Source organism: Rhineura floridana, chromosome 8 (assembly GCF_030035675.1).
Source record: "Rhineura floridana isolate rRhiFlo1 chromosome 8, rRhiFlo1.hap2, whole genome shotgun sequence".
Taxonomy (NCBI): Eukaryota; Metazoa; Chordata; class Lepidosauria; order Squamata; family Rhineuridae; genus Rhineura; species Rhineura floridana.
In genome coordinates this window covers 2,957,203-2,979,050 of record NC_084487.1, presented here as the reverse complement: position 1 = coordinate 2,979,050, position 21,848 = coordinate 2,957,203, and the positions used below count along the sequence as shown (strand labels likewise).

Sequence of the window (21,848 nt, the reverse complement as noted above, 5' to 3'; positions counted from 1 at the left end):
CCCCAAAACCGACATCAAGATCAAATGCCCACACACCCTTTTGCTGTGCAAGTTCTGTTGATGTATGTGCCAAGGAGCAGGGCTGGCAAGAAAGGGTGGCAATCATGCCTTCTGTTGCTTCAATGTGCAAACGTACGTGTGGCAAGAGAGGCCATAAAAGATCAATGTGCCAAAGGAGCATTCTTTCTGTGCCAATCCCAGCAGGGCATCCAGCTCCTCGGATTATCCTTTGTTGGGCTAGTTGTGTACTCCACTTGGCTCTGATGGTGGAAGTGCACTGGAAGCTCTCCCATGTCCCCACTGGCTGCTTTAGCTGCCCTTTTGAAGCAGTGGCTGTTGCGCTGTTGTCCATGCCATGTGCAGAAACTCTATGTGCATGCTGTGAAAAAAATCACTGGCCATATTTCTACTCATCAAGTACCACTAAATGCACAAGAGGAGGCCAGGCTGGGCTGTTGTTTCTTTCCTGATCAGTTCATACCTTACTGGAGCAAAAATATTGTAATTTCATATATGCACTCATGGGGTCTGAACTGGCGGTGACTGACCAGGAACTTTGGGGTTGTAGTGGTCCGGAAGCTGAAGTTGGTGCAAAATGCAGCAGCATGACTATTCACTGGGGCAGGGTATGACCAGCATGTCACCTCACTGCTGAAAGAATTACACTGGCTGCCCATTAGCTACTGGGCCAAGTTCATGGTTCTGGTTTTGGTGTACAAAGCCCTATACAGCTCAGGACCAGGATACCTGAAAGACTATCTCACCCTTATATACCCAGTCAATCACTGCGTTCTGCAGGCGAGGGCCTCCTGCAGATATCACAACATAGGAAATGGACCTTTAGTGTGGCGGCACCTACCCTGTGGAATTCCCTCCCCTTAAATATTAGGCAGGCGCCATCTCTGCTATCTTTTCGGTGCCTTTTGAAGACTTTTCTTTTTCAACAAGCCTTTTAAGTAGAGACCTTATCCCAGTCTGCGTCTCTGTTGGTATTGCTTTTATGATGTTTTTAAAGCTGTTTTTTTAACAAGAAGATTTTTTAATGTATAAATATATTTTAAAGTCTGTTTTTAAGATGTTTTAGAGTGTTTTTATTTGCCACCCTGGGCACCTACTGGGAGGAAAGGCGGGATATAAATTAATAATAATAATAATAATAATAATAATAATAATAATAATAATAATAATAATAATAATAATAGGATAGCTCAATGAAGATGTCAGCCCAGTGTGCAGCAGCTGTGAGAAAGGCAAATTGCACGCTAGGGATCATTAGGAAAGATATTGAAAATAAAACAGCCGATATCATAATGCTGTTATACAAATGTATGGTGTGACTACATTTGGAATAATGTATACAGTTCTAGTCGCCTCACTTCAAAAATGTTTATTGTAGAGCTGGAAAAGGTTCAGAAAAGGGTAACCAAAATGATCAAGAGGACGGAACAACTCCCCTATGAGGAAAGGTTGCAGGACTATGACCTGGGAGACCCGGGTTCGAATCCCCACATAGCCATGAAGCTCACTGGGTGACCTTGGGCCAGTCACTGCCTCTCAGCCTCATGAAAACCCTATTCATAGGGTCGCCATAAGTCGGAATTGACTTGAAGGCAGTACATTTACATTTTTAGTTTAGAGAAAAGGCGAGTCAGAGGTGGCATGACAGAAGTGCGTAAAATTATGCATGATATGGAGAAAGTGGATAGAGAAAAGCTTCCCCCCCTCTCTCATTAACACTAGAACTCGTGGGCATCCATTGAAGCTGAAGGTTGGAAGATTCAGGACAGAGAAAAGAAAGTCCTTCATGCGGCGCATAATTAAACTATGAGATTTGCTCCCACAAGAGGCAGTGATGGCCACCAGCTTGGATGGCTTTAAAAGAGGATTAGGCAAATTCATGGAGGAAAAGGCTATCAATGGCTACTAGCCAGGATGGCTATGCTCTGCCTCCATAGTGGGAACCCCAAGAGGGGCGAGTGTTGCTGTTGCGCTCAGGTTCTGCTTGTGGGCTTCCCATGGGCAACTGGTTGGCCACTGAGAGGACAGGAGGCTGGACTAGTTGGGCATGATCCAGCAGGCTCTTCTTATGTTCTTTTTGGGAACAAAGAAAGACCACACCTCCCTCGGGGAGGTCAAGGTGACTTCCAGCCCCAGCAACCTCTGGCATGGAAGGAAGGCACAGCTGGAGAGTGTCAGTATGGAGCAGAATAAGCCAGGTAGCATTTCTTGAAAGCCAAATCTGGGGTGCCAGGAAAGTGAGCTCCCTTTTGGAGCACCCCTCTTCCCCCCGCCTCCAGAAATCTGGCCTTCATGCTCTGCCATCAGTTTGGGCCACTCGTAGCTGACTCTGACCAAACCAACCCTCCACACCTCTCCCATTATCTCACCCAGTGGGGTCTACTCTGACCGGCAGCAGCTCTCCTACATCTCGGGCAGAGAGGAGCCTTTCCCAGCCCCTCTAGAAAATCTGCTTTTAGCTGGAGATGACAAGGAAGACTGAACCTGGGATCCTCGGCCTGAAAGCAGGGACTCCACCATTTTGACCTTTGCCTGCTCCTCCTGAGAAAGAATTGTGCAATAATAACCAGGACCTGTGGAATAATTTATTTTGGTGGATTAATCAATAGTGCAAACCCAAGTGCATGTGTTATGGGATGAGAGCACAGAGGCAGGCTGGCCACAAGCAAGCCTTCCATCCTAAGTGGCTGGTGGTGGAAAGGCGGCGCAGTGGGTTGGTTACCCAGAAGGGGGCGCCAGTGCTTCAAGAGAAACAGCCTCCCCTTCCCCTTGACAAGCAGACCAAACTCTTCGCACCACTCTCTCTTTGAAAGATTTAAAACTCTCTTTCTTAAAAGATTATTTAACCTGAGAAAACATGATATGCTCAGATCTGTCAGAATTGCTTTTTTATTTAACATTTGCACCCCGGGTTGGACACCCAACATGCTAAAGTGACTGGGTTCAGAAGACCTTTCGGGCCCTGTGGCAGTCTTTTTTGGGGGGAGAGGGGCTTTTCCTTACCTGCCAACCCTTTTTTGTCTAACGGTCCTAGCAGACAGGATAAGCCTCCTGTCGCAACCTAGCCCAGCCTCCTCCAACCTGGTGCCCGCCAGACATTTTGGATTACAACTCTCACCATCCCTGGCCATTGGCCATGCTGAATGAGGCTGTTTTGTAGTCCAAAACATCTGGAGGGCGCCACCTTGGCTACCCCTGTTCTATGTTCTCATACAGTATTTTGAAATAAACTAGTTTTTATTTTTTAAAGAATCTGTCAGAACCCGCAGTGAAGCTCAGGAGGCTCATTTTATTGTCACAACAGACCTTATATCACCTAGTTAGCTGATATCTTAGTGTTATCTAAATACCAGAGGGTTGAAAGTCTCCTAAGCGGAGTTGAAAGATGACAAATAAACCCTCTGCATTGCCCCCAAATTCTTCCCTACAAATGTTCCCTCTACACCCGGTTTCATGTGATTTTGGCAACTTAAATTTGGCAACAACAAAATGTGCTTTTTGCCATCTGTCTAAGGGAAAGTGCAGGTGGGATATTGAAAAAATCAGATTTTCACATCCTGGCTTATGAGTTCAGTCAAAGATTAAGTGCTGCCCATTCCAAGTCTGTTTGTTGTTGTTGTTATGAGCCTTCAAGTCGACTACGACTTATGGCGACCCTATGAATCAAGGACCTCCAAGAGCATCTGCCATGAACCACTCTGATCAGATCTTATAAGGTCAGGTCTGTGGCTTCCTTTATGGAATCAATCCATCTCTTGTTTGGCCTTCCTCTTTTTCTACTCCCTGCTGTTTTTCCCAGCATTATTGTCTTTTCTAGTGAATCATGTCTTCTCATTATGTGTCCAAAGTAGGATAACCTCCGTTTCATCATTTTGGCTTCAAGTGACAGTTCTGGTTTAATTTGTTCTAACACCCAATTATTTGTCTTTTTCGCAGTCCATAGTATGTGCAAAGCTCTCCTCCAACACCACATTTCAAACGAGTTGATTTTAAAAAGCAGGGACAGTGGCCGGTGGGGTGACCCTGTTTAGTCCCCCAAGCCCTGCTGCTGTTTATCTAACCCCCACCTCCACCACCAAGCCAGTCACTTTTTGTGGGAGAATCGTCTTCGCCACTTTTGAGCCAGGAGCAAAGGGCTCAGAATCTTCCAGGATCAGGGCCCCCTGCAGGTTGCGTCGGTCAGCATCACTCAGCTCTGGGTTTTCATAGTGGATCCGGATCCATGGATCTCCTAGAAAAGAGAGAGAGAGAAGACGCAGGCTGCTATGATCCGTATCCAGTCAGCTATAGGGAAGGATCTTGGAGAACTGGATGGGCGGGAAGGTGGAGGAGCAGGCAGCCACTGAGGAAAGTGGAGACTGCATCCCTATCCAGATTTGAGGCGGGAACATCCCTTAACTTCATTCACACAGCTGTTTCGTGGTAGCTCACAGGCAGTGCAGGCACATTAAACCTATTCAGAAACAAAGCAGATAGTAGCCTGTGGCTTCCTCCATTTTAGAATGGCTAAGAACATAGCAACCTGCCTTATACTGAATCAGATCACTGGTTTATCTAGCTCAGTACTGCCTACACTGACTGGCAGAGGCTCTCTCGGGCTTCAAGTGGGGAGGGTCTCCTAACTCCGCCTGGAGATGCTAGCAGGGATTGAACCTGGAACCTTCTGCACACCGGGCAGATGCTCTACCATTGAGCTACAGCCCTTCCCTCGAATGCCTGCCAACTGATGATGTCATCACATTGCCCAATTCACTGCTACTGTTGGTGGTCTGCAACCTGTCCTCCCCCTTCATGCTTTGATAACACACCTGAAACGAGACAAGACCTGCCTATGTTTGATTACATATATTTTGCTGAGCACCCAGCTCAACGAGGATCACAATCACGGTTGTGTTAAGAGGCCATTAGTGCAGATGGCTAAGAACTTGTCAGCACCAAGCACCCAAAATGGCATGTAGTAAAATCGTGGAACAAGAAGCCTGGTGGGAGGGGCAATGCTCAAGTTCCTGAGCCAATATCCACCCAAGGGTGTGCTTTTTGGCTCAGGATTCTGGCCTTTTGACCAAGATGTGAATTAGTTCCAGTCTGCATCTGTGCTGGAATTGCTTTTCAATATGTTTTTAAACCTTTTTTTAAAAAAAATGCTTTGAAAGCTTTTTTAAAAAAAAGTTTTTAAAGATGTTTTGTTTTCATGTATTTTAAAGTCTGTTTTTAAAGTGTTTCTAGTGCTTTTGTTTGCTGCCCTGGGCTCCTGCTGGGAGGAAGGGCGGGATAGAAATCAAATAATAAATAAATAAATAAATAGCTTGTTTATATAATTAATTAATTTGCATACTGCTTCATACTTTAAAAGAGGCCTCTAAGCAGTTTACAGTATTTTCAAAAATCAGAAATACAATAAAAATTGCATAATAAAAATTGCACATTTAAAGCAATGCAGAACATTTTAAAAGGCGAGCACAGGAGTCAGTCCTCCGCCGGCTGAGGCTGATGGGAGTTGTAGTCCAGCAGCTTCTGGAGTCCCGCCACAAGCTTCCCGTGCTTCATCTAGCCTAGGGGTAGCCCATGCAGCGCCCTCCAAACGTTTTGGACTACAGCTCACATCATTTGTGACCACTGGCCAGACTGGTCGTCCAAAACAGCTGGAGGGCACCATGTTACCTCTGACCTAGACTTATCGACTCTGACTTGTCTGTTCAGTCACAGCTAGGGATGGGCGAGAAACTAGATTCAATTTGCATTCCAAGCCAGATCCATCAAATGTGCACTTTCCAAGACAACCGAAACACAGCTACCCTTTGACATTCCGGGTTACCTGAATTTGGCGATGTAGTTCGCCAGCCAAACAAACATGCATATGTTTCGGGAAAGTGAGCATAAGAATGAATATATGGACGACTATAACATACCAAAATGCATTATATCAGCAGAAATTGCTTGAAAAATGTGTGAGTCAAAACTGCCAGCAAAAATGCGTTTAGTAAGAGAGATACTGGAGAATTTTCAAGAGAATTTTTTTTTTTAATGCAAATTGCTGCAGAGACATGGAGGACTTGATTTAAGATTGGAAAAATGAGAGATCTGAAATGGACAGATCTTTCCATCCCTAGGCACAGCCATCTAAAGGTGTCCTTGGAGTCTGGCCGTGCATGTAGATTCCACAGCCCTGGCATTCTGGGCACTGAACGGTAGGGATCTTCAAGAATTCCAGCGAAAGCAGAAATGGGGGCAGGAATTGCCAGTGTTGTTCTCTCCTTTGTCCCGTGTCTAGAACGGAGATCAATCCAATGAATACAAGCAGTATTCATCATTGTCGTTGCTTTCAGACTGCAAACAATACATAATTGACATAATCTATTCTTTCTCTCCCCTGTTTGCATTGTGTTTCCTTTGCATTGAAATGAATGGGGTGGGAAAACGTAATTATGTAACTTATTTTGCCACAGCAGACCATTTTTGGTGCAAAAAGGAACTGCAGCAGAATGGAAACAGTGCTGCAAGCGGCAAACACAGGGTGGAATGGGAAATGATGCCTTCTGACATCCCTGCTGAAGAGTTGGTATAACTCCCTCTTGGCACCTCAGGCTGTTACCTTTCCTCACTCGCTGCCCCACCGAGACCAGCAACTCAGCTCCCACTCGGTGATTGATCCATTGCCCCTCCTGGGTGCGGCCGGCTCCCAGACCATGTAACACCTGAGCAATGGGAAGGGCGAAGATCTGCTGAACTGTCCCTATGGAGGAAGGTCAGGAGGGCGGTTAGCAAAATGTGCACGCTGGGCTGGGCAGGAGGAGAAGATCAGACAGCTGCAGCACAAAGCAGAGAACCCTGGAATGTTGGATGGCAAGTCTTCCCCACCCTCCAAAGGAAATGCCGCTGATATAAGGCAATGACACAGTCATCTCTGCAGAGATTCCCACACATGTGGAGGAGGAGAGGCACCACCAACCAGAGCTTGGAAAAGTTACTTTTTTGAACTACAAGTCCCATCAGCCCAATCCAGTGGCCATGCTGGCTGGGGCTGATGGGAGTTGTAGTTCAAAAAAGTAACTTTTCCAAGCTCTGCCACCAACCCCCCTCATTGCAAACCCTTTCCCCTTGATGTTGGATGAATGACACTAGGGCAGCATTTGAACGAAGCAACCACAGCACTCACTCTGGCTCAGGTACATAAGAATGTAAGAAGAGCCTGCTGGATCAGGCCAGTGGCCCATCTAGTCCAGCATCCTGGTCTCACAGTGGCCAACCAGGTGCCCATGGAAAGTCCGCTGGCAGGACCTGAGCGCAAGAGCAATCCCGCCTCCTGCAGCTTCAGGCATCTGGTATTCGGAAGAATACTGCATCTGATTATGGGGGCAGAGCATAGCCGTTATGGCTAGCAGCCATGGACAGCCTTTTCCTTTTGTCTAATCTTGTTTTAAAGCCATCCAAGCTGGTGGCCATCGCTGCATCTTGTGGGAGCAAATTCCATAGTATAACTAAGTGCTATGTGAAGAAGTCCTTTATTTCCTCTGTCCTGAATCTTCCAACATTCAGCTTCGTTGGATACCAACAAGTTCTCAGTATTATGAGAGAGGGAGAAAAACTATCCTCTTTTTCCATGCCATGCATAATTTTAAATGCTTCTATTTCTTTCTTTCTTTCTTTCTTTATATGTGTTTGTATACCGCCCTATAGCTGAAGCTCTCTGGGCAGTTTACAACAATTAAAAACATTAAAAACAAATATACAAATTTAAAAACACATTTTTAGAAAGCAATTTAAAAACACATGCTAAAATGCCTGGGAGAAGAGGAAAGTCTTGACTTGCCTTCTCTCTAAACTAAAAAGCCCCAAATGCTACAACCTTTCCTCTTAGAATCATAGAATCATAGAATTGGAGGGGGCCTATAAGGCCATCCGGTCCAACTCTCTGCTCGATGCAGGAATCCAAATCAAAGCATTCCCGACAGATGGCTGTCCAGCTGCCTCTTGAATGCCTCCAGTGCTGGAGAGCCCACCACCTCCCTAGGTCATGGGTTCCATTGTCGTACCGCTCTGACAATTAGGAAGTTTTGCCTGAGGTTCAGTTGAAATCTGGCTTCCTGTTACTTGAGCTCCCCTCATAGCGGAGTTGCTCCAGACCCTTGACCATTCTCGTTGACTGCCTACTCCAACTTCTGGATGTTTTGGATTGTGGCTCCAGTGAGTATGGGGTAGCATGTAGGCATGGCCAATGGGAGTTGCAGTCCAAAACATCTGGGGTTCACCTGGTTTGGCAAGGCTAGGCTAGACAAACCAAACTCACCCACAGGAGGCCAGCGGTCAAATCATGTAATCCCCACAACTTGATTGATCCAATGTCTCCAGTCGTCCCCTCTCCTCTACAGGAGAGAAACCAAACCCTGCCACCCCACCCCTGGGATTTCCCATGACTCAGAGAAATGGGAGGAGCAAATGAGAGTTCCCCCCATGCCTGCCCTTGCCTTACCTTCATGCTGGGCCACCAGCTCCTCCTGGGACTGGGCTCGCCTCAGCACCTGGAAGCGCTCCTCCTGTGTCCCAGCACACAGGGCACGGGCCACCTCAGCCTCCACCCCTTGCGCCTGCAGCATGGCCCGAAAGGTACTCAGAGCAGAACCATCATCCAGCACTTTGGCAATGTGAGTAGCGCCGTGGGGCATGGAGCTGGCCCTCCCACATTGCCACAGTAAGATTCCCCCTGCAGTCATGGAAGTAAGAACAGAAGAACATCAGAAGAGCCTGCTGGATCCGGCCAGTGGCCCATCTAGTCCAGCATCCTGTTCTCACAGTGGCCAACCAGGTGCCTGGGGGAAGCCCGCAAGCAGGACCCGAGTGCAAGAACACTCTCTGCTAAGTATAACAAAATGAGTGAGGGGGTGGCTTGTGGGGAAGGAGGGGTTCCTCCCCTCCGACCCACACCCTTTCCAAAAGTCAAACTAGCCATTAGGAGGGGAAATAACACTCTCAAGGCTTCATGTCACCCGAATGCAGTGAGCTGGGCTTGGGTGGGGAACTCTTGCAAGAATTCAGATTGTGGAATTCAAATTGTAATACAGCAACACAGAACATATGAGAAATAAAAGAAGGAAGATGCCATAAACCATACAGCACCTAGCCCAGCACATTAGTGTTTCTAAAAAGGTGGGGAAAAGGGGTCCACCAAGTCCCTCAGCAATTTCCAAGTGGTCCTTGGGGGGGAAAGGCTTGAGAATCCCTGCTCTGCACCTATGTGTATATGTACCCACCAATTGAGGGTAAGAAGTGGATTCTAGTCCACAAAACCTTATGCCAAAATAAAGGTGCTCAGTCCAAGCTGCTAGAAGACTCTCCGTGCCATTTTTGCTGCAATGGATCAACACAACTACCTCTCTGGAAGTCCCCCGCTCTCTGTGCTCACTGTATGCACAGCAGACGGGCATCTGATGGATGACTTGCTCCAGGAGGTGGGGTAGACTGGTGTGGAGGAAGAAGACAGTTTGAACGGCTGAACAAACCCCTCAGCATATCCAAGAGCAGGCGAGCCCTAGTGGGCCACCCCACTGGCCCATTGAGTCCAGCATCCTAGTTCAAACCATAGCCAACCAGGTGCCTCTGGGAAGCCCACAAGGAGGACATTTGCCTTCTCCTGTTGTTGATCCTCCAGCAACCGTGGCACAAGTGACCTTCAGCACAATGCCCCTGCTGTGGAACCAGAGGCTAATATCTTTCACCCAGATGAATTGAACCAGGTGAAGAGAGTGGACTTGTGAATGCCCTCTGAAAGAAACCCCTGTGCTATCCTATCTCCCCTCAGTCTTCTCTTCTCCAGGCTAAACATGCCCAGTTCTTTCAGTCTCTCCTCATAGGGCTTTGTTTCCAGTCCCCTGATCATCTTTGTTGCCCTCCTCTGAACCTGTTCCAGTTTGTCTGCATCCTTCTTAAAGTGCGGAGACCGGAACTGGACGCAGTATTCAAGATGAGGCCTAACCAGTGCTGAATCGAGGGGAACTAGTACTTCACGCCATTTGGAAACTATACTTCTGTTAATTGCAGCCTAATATAGCATTTGCCTTTTTTGCAGCCACATCACATTGTTGGCTCATATTCAGCTTGTGATCAACGACAATTCCAAGATCCTTCTCACATGTTGTACTGCTGAGCCAAGTATCCCCTATCTTATAACTGTGCATTTGGTTTCTTTTTCCTAAGTGTAGAACTTTGCATTTATCCCTGTTGAATTTCCAATGTCAGTGTGGCAATGAAGCCACTCCAGGTTTGACTCCGAACTTTCAAGGAGCCTTGGACAGCTCTATTGCCGCACTGACATCAGAGCCACCCCAGAGTGCTCTCTCCTTCCTCTCACAGACAGCACAATGAGAGGCTTTATAATGCCACTAAGGTGCCTGTTGGTGCAGACCTAGTGTGGTCACCAGCTCACGGAGATCTCCAGGTCCTCGTCCTTCCAGGCACTCCAAAGACTCAAGGACCTCCAAGGAGTTTCCCACTCGGCACCCCAAGGGCCCATCCATCTTGGTGAGCACAGCCGCTGTGCATATCCCTAGCTGGCTTCCAACTGACACCTGAGAGAGAGAGAGAGAGAATTGTGGGTGGGACATCTAAGCCTGGTGCAGGGGGTTGGAGGCCTGTTGAATTCTCACATTTGCATCCAGGTTGAGGGAGTGTTGCTGTATTTATTTGTTTATTTATTATTTTGATTGATTGATGAATAAAGCAGCAGCACAAGGAAGGTGCATGAATAATTTAAAAAAAAAAACAATGGTGGCTTGAATTTTCCAAATTTCCAGTTTGTGTGAAAATGTTCTGAAGTAACAGCAGACCAGTCTTTTTATTAGGCCCACCTAGATGTCTGAGAGTAGTGAGCAAGCTTTCAAGTCCTCCAGAAGTCTCCTTCAGGCTGGAGTTCAAGTGTGTTGTTGAGCTAGAAGCAAGGCTAACGCCTGGCAGAGGTGAAAAAGCACCCACCTGCCATTGTTCTCTAATGTGTAATGGAAGAAGAACAATTTGGGTTAATTCGGTCAGAACATGGTAAGGACTAAAAAGTTCTCTGATTTGCACCCAAGGCTCCTGCCCTTTTGGGGAAAGAAAAGCCACCTGATTTCCAACTCTGTCTCTTGCATTAATCAGAAGTTCACACAGGGGAATCCAACAGAGCTGCCTCAACTGTTATTCTGCTCAGCTGCCATGGAAATATTATTTCCCCTGCACAGGTTGCCAGGAGAGAACCAACGTTGTCCCTGGGTGCAGGGCTGGCACCTGTCATGACTGGGCCCAATACAAGCAGTGCGAGGCTTAAGTCGGCCTGCCCACCCCACCTACCTCCTGAGTCAGTGTGCATGCCCCGCATGCTGCGTGTGCACGCCTGCCATCACCCAAGATGGCAGCAGGAGCATCAACCCCTTAGGGATGCTCCCACTTCCATATTGGGTAATGGCTGGCATGTGCATATAGTGCATGGGCCGTGCACATCGACATGCTACCATGACAGGTAGGTGAGGTGCGCACCAGTGCTATCTATATTGGGGGAGGTGCTTGGGAGGTCTGTGGTTCACAGCAGCATCGGGTTGCATGGCCCAGTGCTGCCCTGGATCAGGAGTTCCACCCTCCCACTCTCAGGAGGGGTCCCTCTGGGCCACAGGGACCCTCATGGAGGCCCATCCTGGCCGTTCGCTGGTGCCAGGCCTGCCTGGACATCCCTTAATCCAACACTCCTCTCAGCAAGAGGTGACAGTTTCCACTGCAGGAGAATCAAGGAGGGCCTTCAGTCCCCATCCCAAGCTGCACAAAGAGCGGAACAGCCCTCAAGGCAGAAGCAGCTGCCCCTCCCCAGGTGACTCACCAGGCTCTGAGCCAACTGCTGGGCACTCTCCAGGGTGGGGTAAAGGGCGGCGCTGCCAAACTTCACATCCAGCACGAGGGCAGAGATCTTCTCTGCAGCCTTCTTGCCCAGGATGGAGCCTGTGAGCCAAGACAGAGGCAGCCGCTTTGGAGTGAATTACTTGTCTGGGTGGGGCAGCAGCCCCAGAGGGTTACATCCTGTCCTGTGGGCCTGTGCACTTCACCCCTGCCTTGTATTCTTGGGCTCCAGTCCCATCAAGCAGACCACTCCCCACACAGACGTTCATCAGAGAGGCTGGACTAGCTGCTGATCCATATTATCTTCTACGCAAGCAATGGATGGTCATATGAAAAATGGCAGCAAGCCCCACCAGGGGAGCAATAACCTTTTACCTGCTTGTCGCCCTTCTCCATGGTCGGCATGATTTTGGTTTCCTGACACTTTCATAGAGTGGAGAGGGCGGCTTATGGGCTCCCCTTGGAGAATTCTGAATTTTACACTGTGTTTATGGATATGTTTATGGATATGGATATTGTTTATGTATTTTTCTTTGTAAATTAATTTGATATGTTTTTAATTGTACCTTGTGTATTCTATTGTAAACTGCTTTGAGATCTTTTAGATAGTAAGCGGTCTATAAATGGAAATAATAACAACAACAACAACAATAATAACAACAACAATAATAACAACAATAAGAAGGAGAAGGAGAAGCAAGTTCATCAAGTCAAACCATCTCAGCATGTAAGGAAGGGCTGTGGCTCAGTGGCAGAGCATCTGCTTTGCGTGCAGAAGGCCTCAAGTTCAGTCCCCAACATCTCCAGGTAGGGCTGGAAAAGACTCCTGCCTGAAACTCTGGAGAGCCTCTGCCGGTCAGTGTCAACAACACTGAGCTGGATGGAGCAACAATCTGACTCAGCCTAAGGCAGCAGACATTTTTCACTTAGTCACAAACTGCATTTGCCATTTTGTTATTCATGCCCTCAGTTTAGACGAGTGAATGCACCAGGGCAGCAGGAGACCAGACCTCCTCTCTGAGATTTTGTACTGCCCTACTGATTTATGAAAAAGCAAACACGACTAGGGTTGGTCTTTCACAGTCCAATCCACTGCCTGTGTAGCTTGGAAGAATTTGGTAACATGTGCCTCTGAGCATGTGGTGAGTACAATATCTCAGACAGGAGGTCAGGTCTCCTGCTCCCCTGGTGAATTCACTATAGCTGCCCACTTTCCCTGCTGTTTACAGTTTAATAGAAAGATCTGTTCGCTATAGGTAGGTTCTTAAACTGCAAGAGTTTTTGCCTGTTAGTGAATTTCTCTGCTTTTTAATCCGGGAGGTACGAAATATGATCCTGTGCAAGTTTGCTGAGAATGGATTGATCATTTGCATGCTTACTGAGTTCAGTGGGATTTACTCCCCTGCAATCATGCTTAGGATAGGTGAAACTGACCACAGGGGATGAGGGGAGGGGAGGAGGGGAGGTTTGATCATCTGCATGCTTATTGGGTACAGTGGGATTTATTCCCATGCCATCATGGTTAGGATAGGAAATACTGACCATGGGGAAAGAGAAGGGGGAGGAGAGTGGAGGGGAAGGAGGAGGAGGGGAGAGGAGGGGATTGGAAGGGGATGGAGAGTGAAGGGAGAAGGAAGGGGCAAGAGGGAGGGGAGGAGGACGGGAGGGCAGGTTTGACCATTTGCATGCTTTTTGAGTTCAGTGGGATTAACTCCTGTGCAATCATGCTTAGGATAGGTGAAACTGAACTGGGGGAGGGGCAGGGAGAGGAGGAGGAGGGCAGGAGGGGGAGGGGGAGGGGAGGAGATTGGGTGAGTGGGCACTGGGCAGAGGGGAGGCCCCTTTCCTTTCCAAAAGGAAAACATTGTGAACAGTTTCCCCCACCTTTTTATTCTACAGCAGGCACATGTAGCCTCCCACTCAAATTTAAACCAAAGCTGTCCCTGGCCACATCCACCCCAGACAGTTATTTCACTTTAGACAGTCATGGCTTCCCCCAAAGATTCCTGGGAAGTGGTTAGTGAAGGGTGCTGAGAGCTGCTAGGAGATGCCCTGTTCGCCTCATAGAGTTTCAATCAGAGCAGCTGACTGTTCAACCACTCTGGCCACTGGAGCTCTGTCAGGGGAAGAGGAGTTTCGTCTCAGCCCCCCTCACAAACTACACTTCCCAGGATTCTTTGGGGGAAGCCATGACTGTCTCAAGTGAAATAAAGGTCTGGCCATAGGTGTGGCCTCCTAATCAGGCAAGTCCAGCGTTGTGAGTCTGGCTTTTAGAACACTGACAGTTGGTTCTTACTGAGCATGCCCGGGCTTATCATTGACTTTAATGCTAAATTTATTAAATTAATTAAAAATCAGCTAGGCTTTTTTAACTTTTAAACTGCAGAAGATGAAGGTCAGAGTATGGGGCAAGGGCAGTAATAGGATTACAGGTTCTCTGTGAACATGGCTGATTTTTAATTAATTTCAACAAATTATGAGAACTCTGACAGAAAAAAGCCCAAAGGGGTCTGGTCTTTCTCTCTCTTTCTACACTTTGAACTCTCGATTCTCTCTGACTGTTTTGTGTATCGCCATGAAAATTATAGAGAGTTGTTAAGCAAGCATTTCTGAGTTCAGGACTATAAGTTTTGTAAGGTTTTGTTTTGAATGACCTTACGGGAAGGATCCAAATGGCATGGGGGGTATTTTCAATTTAACATTGCAGAATGTGAAAAATCTATGCTGGCTATAGGATACAGCCACTCTCGTGGCTGTATAATACCAGGAAAAGTCAAGTACGTCGTGTACACAAAACTGCTCCCTGGTTAGAAGGACACCACCACCCCAGCCAGGACCTCAGCACCAGCAGTTATATGACTGGGTCTCTCTCACCCTGTACCTGTGATGAGGGGCAAGCTGTCCACTGTGGCGGTGACGTCTCTCAGGGCATAGAGGACCTTGTCTGCTGGGACCAGCTCTTCACTCTGCTCCACAATGCAGCAGCCAACCTTCTCCAAGATCTGCATCATCTGCAGGGGAATGAGGCCTGGGCTGTCTACATAGACCACACATCTGTCCCATTCAGGAAGCCAGAATCTCACCACCACCCTTGATTGCCAAGGCAAAAGGTGAGTTTCAAGCAGACAGTACTGAAGAAGAGATCCTGTTTTTCAGGTGTCTGCATGGTAAGAAGCAGCTGTGGCACCTTCAGCTCCAGAAGGCTGACTTGAGTATCAGCCCAGCTTAAGAACATAAGAACATAAGAAGAGCCTGCTGGATCAGGCCAGTGGCCCATCTAGTCCAGCATCCTGTTCTCACAGTGGCCAACCAGGTGCCATCTTCCATCCCACCGTCTGATAGGTTAGGTACTGCCCCCTCCGGCCAATTGGCCCAGCAGTGTTCCAAACTGACCAGTTGGCTTCCTCTGAAATGCCATTTTAAAATGATTTTTTAAAATAAAACCTGCAAGAGCTGAGCAGCGACAGAACTTGATTGTGCCATGTCCTTGCTCTGAGGGTTTATTTATTTATTTATAAAGATATATTTGCAAACCATTATTTCATTAAAAACATAAAAGCAGTTTAAAATGTAAATGGACTGCCTTCAAGTCAATTATTTATTTATTTAATTAATTAATTTAAAATACTTATACCCCGCCCTTCTTCCGAGGGCGGCTCACAATTAAACAATAAACAATCAGAACAACCAATTCTGACTTATGGTGACCCTATGAAGAGGGTTTTCATGGTAAGTGGTATTCAGAGGGGGTGTACCATTGCCTTCCTCTGCGGCTGAGAGGCAGTGCCTGACCCAAGTCACTCAGTGAGCTTCATGGCTGTGTGGGGATTCGAACCCTGGTCTCCCAGGTCATAGTCCAAAACCTTAACCACTACACCACACTGGCTCTCAAAAGCAAAAAAACCATAGAATGAAAAAATTTAAAATGCAATAAACTTGTCTGACTTGCACTCAGTTGTTTTGCAAATGTGAAAACAGCATATTTTGGGTTGGGAGGAAAAGCTTGTGGGGAGGACATCTGTTGCGGATCTCACAGATAGAGAAGTCCTCCCAGTTGGTCCTTCCAACTATGAAACACAAAGCTGTTCCCTCTGCCCCCATCTAGCCATGGAGAGCCAGTGTGGTGCAGTGGTTAGAGCAGAGCTTGGAAAAGTTACTACAGCTGCCATCAGCCCCAGCCAGCATGGCCACTGGATAGGGCTGATGGGAGTTGTAGTTCAAAAAAGTAACTTTTCCAAGCTCTGGGTTAGAGTGCTGGACTGGGAGAGCCTAACGGGTTCAAATCCCCATGAAGCTCACTGAGTGACCTTGGCCAGCCACTCTCTCTCAGCTTGACATGGTTGTTGTGGGGATAAACTGGGGAGAGGCAAATCATGCATACAGCCTGTACATATTTCCCCCTGCCTAACATTTCCCCCCAAAAGCAGTCACGAAGGCTGCGATCCTCAGTAGAGAGCTGGGCAGTGGCCTTGCACCTCCAGCCATTTCCCTAGGCCACATTGCCCCCTGCTCATTCCTCCGCTGCATTTCTACTCACGGGAGGAAAGATGCACACAGGCCAAAAGCAGTTTGGTCTGTCATGCAGAGCAGGACAATGGCTAGAAAGGACAGGAGCCGGCCATTCCACTCCTCTGCCCAGCCTCTACTCAAGGAAGGCTGCATCTTTCTGCTACTTTTTTTTGGGGGGGAGGGGGTAAAACAAAAACAAAACCCAGGAAAAATAAAGGAAATATGTGCAGTTTGGGACTTAAAATTATTTCAGTAATCCTCACAACAGTGTGTCAACATTTTAGTGTGCATTTCCCCTAATGTACAGTACACATTTCTGTATGCAATTTTGCCTAACATGCACATTTTCTGCAAGCAATCTCCCCTCATGCAATACATTTCTGTATGTAATTTTCACTAATGCATTTATATGCACACTTTCTCCAAATTATATTTACTTTTGTATACATTACTTCGCTGGACAACTGCACTGCAAAATTCAGGTAAGTGCAAATTTTGAAGGATCCCTCTGTTTTGGTTCACATATTGTTTTGGAAAGTGCAGATGGAGTAGGTTTGCTTATAAATGTGAAGTGAATTTCCCCCCCATCTCTCGTCCTGCCTTATCTAAGGCATAGCTTAAAGCGATAGCTTCAAATAGCTTGAGAGTCAGCGGTGGTGAAATGATCAGAGTGTCGGACTAGGACCTGGGAGACCTGGGTTCAAATCCCCACTCAGCCATGATCCTGCAGGGTGGCCTTGGACCAGTCACAGTCTCTCTCAGCCTAATCTACCTCACAGGGTTGTTGTGAGGATAAATTGGAGAGGCAGAAGAACCATATGCGCCACTGGAGGAAAAATGGGACATGTACTTAATAATACAATAAAATTAGTAAAGGTAGGAATTTTTACGCAGCTGAGACCAGTTTACTGTTTTCATCCTCACCGAGTAGGATAGTGCTAGTATGTCTTTCCCTTGGCATTGCATCCCTGGCTGATGGCCGTTTCCCCCATCCGCCCGTGCCTACGCGTCTTGGCACACCCAAGAAAAGCCCCACAAGCCCCTTAGTCCCCATCGTGACCTGGGATATCTGACCTGTTCTGGGCTCTGAGAGACCAGGAAGCCAGGCACAGACTCCAGCTTGTCTAGTGTGCCGCCAGTGTGGCCCAGTCCTCGGCCACTGACCATGGGCACCTGGGAAAGAGAAAAGGGAAAGGGGCTGCACAGTTCTAGGTGATCATCAGCATGGCGGAGTGAGGCAAAAGGGAAGCTATCTCCTTGGAAGCCGGAAGCCACCAGGGCCAAGAGGATAGCTGCGTGCTCCAGCTCCGGTGGTCGATCGGTTTCTGGGACCAAAGTCTGGCCCCTGCACAGTGCATGCTCATTTCCGCATTTGAGAAGCTGTACGCAGGAGATTTAAACTTCACAACAAACCCCAGCAGCAGATTTAAGCCTTTGAGTGAACAGCTTCTTCAAGCACCACATTTTGTGGGAAGTTGCTCCCAACAAGAAATAAAGATGGCTTCAGTGTGGATGGCTTTAAAAGAGGATTGGACAAATTCAAGGAGGAGAATGTAATCCGTAACTGCTAGCCATGAAGGGTATGTTTGGCCTCCGCTGTCGGAAGGAGGATGCCCCTGAATGCCTGTTTTGGGGAATCACAAGTGGGTGAGTTGCTGTTGTGCTCAAATCCTTCTTATGGGCTTCCATTGGGCAGACTGGCTGCCCACGCCGCATGGTAAGAACAGGGTGCTGGACTAGATGACGGAGGCCTTATGTTCTTATGGCAAATAAGAACGGAAAAGCGCCCTCTCTCCAGAGGTTCCTCCTGGACGGCACGGGGAGGCTGGCTCCCTCCTGGCTTTGCAATTTGAAATGACAGACTTGCACAGCAGTGAACCAAGTGCTGAGTGGGCCCATCAGTCTTGAGTAGCCAAGTATTATTTCTCTTGGCTCTGTCAAAGTGCTTAACATGACACCTGCACTCCCTTGGCTGATTTTCAAAACATGAGGATTGATGGGCGCCCTTGTCTTAGTTCCCTTTGTATAAAGCAGGTCCTTACTCTTCTGACTGCTCATTTTGCACTTCCAGCCAGGCATGCTGGCAGGGAAAGTGGGCACCTTCCTTATATGTTTATCTCCTTACATTTACATTCCACCTTTCTTTCATCATAGGACCCACGGTGACCTACACTAGGTTCCCAGGTGGTCTCCCATCTAGGCACTGATCACACCTAAACCTGCTGAACTTCAACAAGATGGTGGTGGCCTCATGTGCCTTCAGACTATATCCTGAATTGCACCCTTTAGATGCCATTTCTCGTCCCTCGGATCCAGCACCAGGTCTTCCATGCACACTGCAGACCAGAGTCCTAACTTGAATTCTCTCGTCTGTGCTCCACTCCTTAGCAATCCTGTCAGCAGTACTGACTCCTTCTGTTCCTGGAATCTCAAAGACCCTGATTACTCTGGGGCTTCTGCTGCCTCCTCCTCCGCTTCTCCTCCTCCTGCAATTTCCTGTTGGCTCCTCCTTTGTGTGTACAGAAAATCCCCACCAAAAACTTGCACTCAGTACCCAATCAGAATGTTCCTTTCCATTTGGTGCTGTTTAAATGTGACACTGAGTGAAAGTCCCACCTCTCTTGGTGGTGATCATATCCACCTGGGAGCTCCCAATTACCTGTCATCTGATGTCAGGTGAGTGACAGGTGGGTGTGGCCAGCCAAAAAGGGGCTCACAGGCCAAATTGGGTGGCCTGGGGTATCTAATTTGCTCCAAGGGCCAAAGATTCCCCACCACAGTTCTGCACTCTTCTAGAGCAGTAGTCTTCAACTGGTTCAGACCCAAGACCCACCTCTGATTCCCAACCTCCAACATGGGACCCACCTTCACGTTTTCACCTTTATTTAGGTGAAAATAAATCACCTTTATTTATTTAGATCACCTTTACCTTTTGATACTTAATGGTGCTAATAATGCACATTATTAATCCTAAAATGGCAATTCACAGAGGAATATACATAGGGTTGTATTCAGCTAAGTCCTACTCAAAGTAGACCCACTGAAATAAATTAACCCAAGTTAGTCATATCTAGAACCAATGACATATGGAGGTGGTGGGCTCTCCAACACTGGAGGCCTTCAAGAGGCAGCTGGACAGCCACCTGTCGGGGATGCTTTAACTTGGATCTTGCAATGAGCAGGGGGGTGGACTTGTTGGCCTTATAGGCCCCTTCCAACTCTATGATTGGGTCTAGATTCTACACAATGGTGCCAGAGCCTTGACCTTTGTTCATCTGGTTAACCTATCATGGGGAGGCGGGGAGACGTCTAGAGGCTCAGATTTGGCAAAGTGTTCCTTAATTTGCAGAGGAGTTGGCGATTTCCACTATGTCCTAAATTCCAACTCTGAGTCAGGGAAAGAGAGCAAAAAAGCAAGCATGGCTTGGGAACAGGCTGCGGTCCCCATACTTTGCCCGGGCAGGTTTGGAGAGCTTCTCAACTCACCTTACAGCCACATGCAGCTAATGCTGGTGCCAGAGGCAGGCTGACCTTGTCACCCACTCCCCCAGTGGAGTGCTTGTCCACCAGGAGCCCTCGCCATTCCTCAGGCCACTCCAGGACCCTCCCTGATGTAGCTATCGCCCGGGTCAGCACCAGAGTCTCATCAGGCGTCATTCCCCGTAATCTGATGGCCATCAGCATCGCCCCTAGAAGAAAGTGATTTAAGGGATGCAAGTAAGGTGCTTAACTCAGAGGGATTTCTTCCGAGAAGACCTATCAAGCAACAGAAATGACCTTGCGTGCCGCACACACGCTGGATTCAGTGCAGTCAACAGGTTTTCATGGAGGATAAGGCTGTCAGTGACTACTAGCCAAGATGGCTCTACTCTCCCTCCATGGTCGGAAGCAGTATGCTGTGCCAGCATGCTTCTGAATACCAGTTGCTGGAAACGGCAGGAGAGGAGAGCTGTTCTTGCGCTCAGGTCCCACTCACAGGCTTCCAATGGGCATCTGGTGGCCACTGTGAGGGCAGGATCCTGGACTAGATGGGCTACTGGCCTGGTCCAGCAGAGTTCTTCCGGCATTCTTATGTTCTTCAGGTTTCCTGTACTGTTTCAAAACCTGCTAAAACTGTTTGACAAGAGGCCAAAGTGGAACAAAAGGAGTGTGTGTACTCCATGAGAAGTGAAGCTGTTCTCAGACCACTTTCAGCACTCTCTAAAACTATGGTCAGTGCATGTTGACTCAGAAGTAACCCAATGCTCTGAACAAGACGTGCTCCCATGTATGTTTTCCTGGGATGTTCCCAGTATCAGAATCGTTGTGGTTCTCTGTTGCGGTTCTCCTTTGTACCCCTAAATCTCCATTTGTATAGGTGTGGCTACACATAGATATGACTGCACAAATTGTATGTAGTTTCTAGCTTTGTTTTGCTTTAACGAAGTCTCTCAACCTTTTACTCATAAGGAAGGGCAGGCAGGCCAGATTCTGCCCAGCTGGTCAGGATGAAATCAACCAGGTCCTGCCTTCCATCGTTCTAAATAATGAGTGTAAGGGATCGGGCTCCGGTGTTCTCTGTAGCTAGGAGTGCCTTCTATCTACCTGTTGGTACCTATCGGAGAGAAAGGAATGGAGGCACTGTATTACGGTGGTTCCGCTCCTTTCTCTCTGATAGGTACCAACAGGTAGCATTGGGGGGGGAGGTTTCAGACCCTTGGCCTCTCAGTTGTGGTGTGCCACAGGGTTCTATCCTCTCTCCCATGCTATTTAACATTTATATGAAGCCGCTGGGGACAATCATTAGGAGATTTGGGCTGCAGTGTCACCAATATGCAGATGACACTCAGCTCTATCTCTCATTTAAATCTTCACCAGAGTTGGCTGTGGAGACCTTGTCCAAGTGCCTGGAATCCGTGAGTGGATGGATGGGAAGGAACAAGCTGAAGCTGAACCCCGATAAGACCGAGGTGCTGCTCGTGGGGGACAAAGGAAGGTTGGGAGATGTTGACTTGAAGTTCAACGGGGTGAGTCTACCCCTGAAGGACCAGGTCCGCAGCCTTGGGGTTGTTCTTGATTCCAGGCTGTCCATGGAGGCTCAGATTTCGGCAGTGAGCCGGGCAGCCTGGTATCAACTACACCTCATACGAAGGCTGCAACCCTACCTTCCTGTTCATCAGCTCCCACTGGTAGTACACGCCCTGGTCACCTCTCGTTTGGATTACTGTAATGCGCTCTACGTGGGGTTACCCTTGAAAACGGTCCGGAAATTACAACTTATACAAAATGCGGCGGCTCAACTACTTACGAACAGTCGCCGCCGGGATCACATCACACCAGTGTTGTTCGATCTACACTGGCTTCCAGTTGTTTTCCGGGCCCAATTCAAGGTGTTGGTATTAACCTTTAAATCCCTATACGGTTTCGGCCCAGTTTATCTTACGGAGCGCCTTCAACGCCACCAATTATGCCGCCCGACAAGATCA

General features: G+C 47.9%; 1 protein-coding gene across 5 annotated transcripts in view; it reads right to left on the bottom strand.

Moving 5' to 3' along the window:
- Window positions 1–2,891: 2,891 nt before the first annotated feature.
- Window positions 2,892–21,848, bottom strand: part of TYMP (thymidine phosphorylase) — a 37,700-nt gene continuing 18,743 nt past the window's right edge. For 4 of the 5 annotated variants that reach the window (XM_061637994.1, XM_061637995.1, XM_061637996.1 and 1 more), the window contains exons 6-13: window positions 19,870–20,072; window positions 17,458–17,556; window positions 14,756–14,885; window positions 11,858–11,976; window positions 10,418–10,580; window positions 8,489–8,719; window positions 6,611–6,751; window positions 2,892–4,249 (exon numbers count right to left, since the gene is read on the bottom strand). In XM_061637994.1, the coding sequence (XP_061493978.1) occupies window positions 4,071–4,249; window positions 6,611–6,751; window positions 8,489–8,719; window positions 10,418–10,580; window positions 11,858–11,976; window positions 14,756–14,885; window positions 17,458–17,556; window positions 19,870–20,072 (1,265 nt within the window). In that variant the 3' untranslated portion in view covers window positions 2,892–4,070. The remainder of the gene's footprint in view (window positions 4,250–6,610; window positions 6,752–8,488; window positions 8,720–10,417; window positions 10,581–11,857; window positions 11,977–14,755; window positions 14,886–17,457; window positions 17,557–19,869; window positions 20,073–21,848) is intronic. The other variant, XM_061637997.1, reaches the window with a different exon arrangement.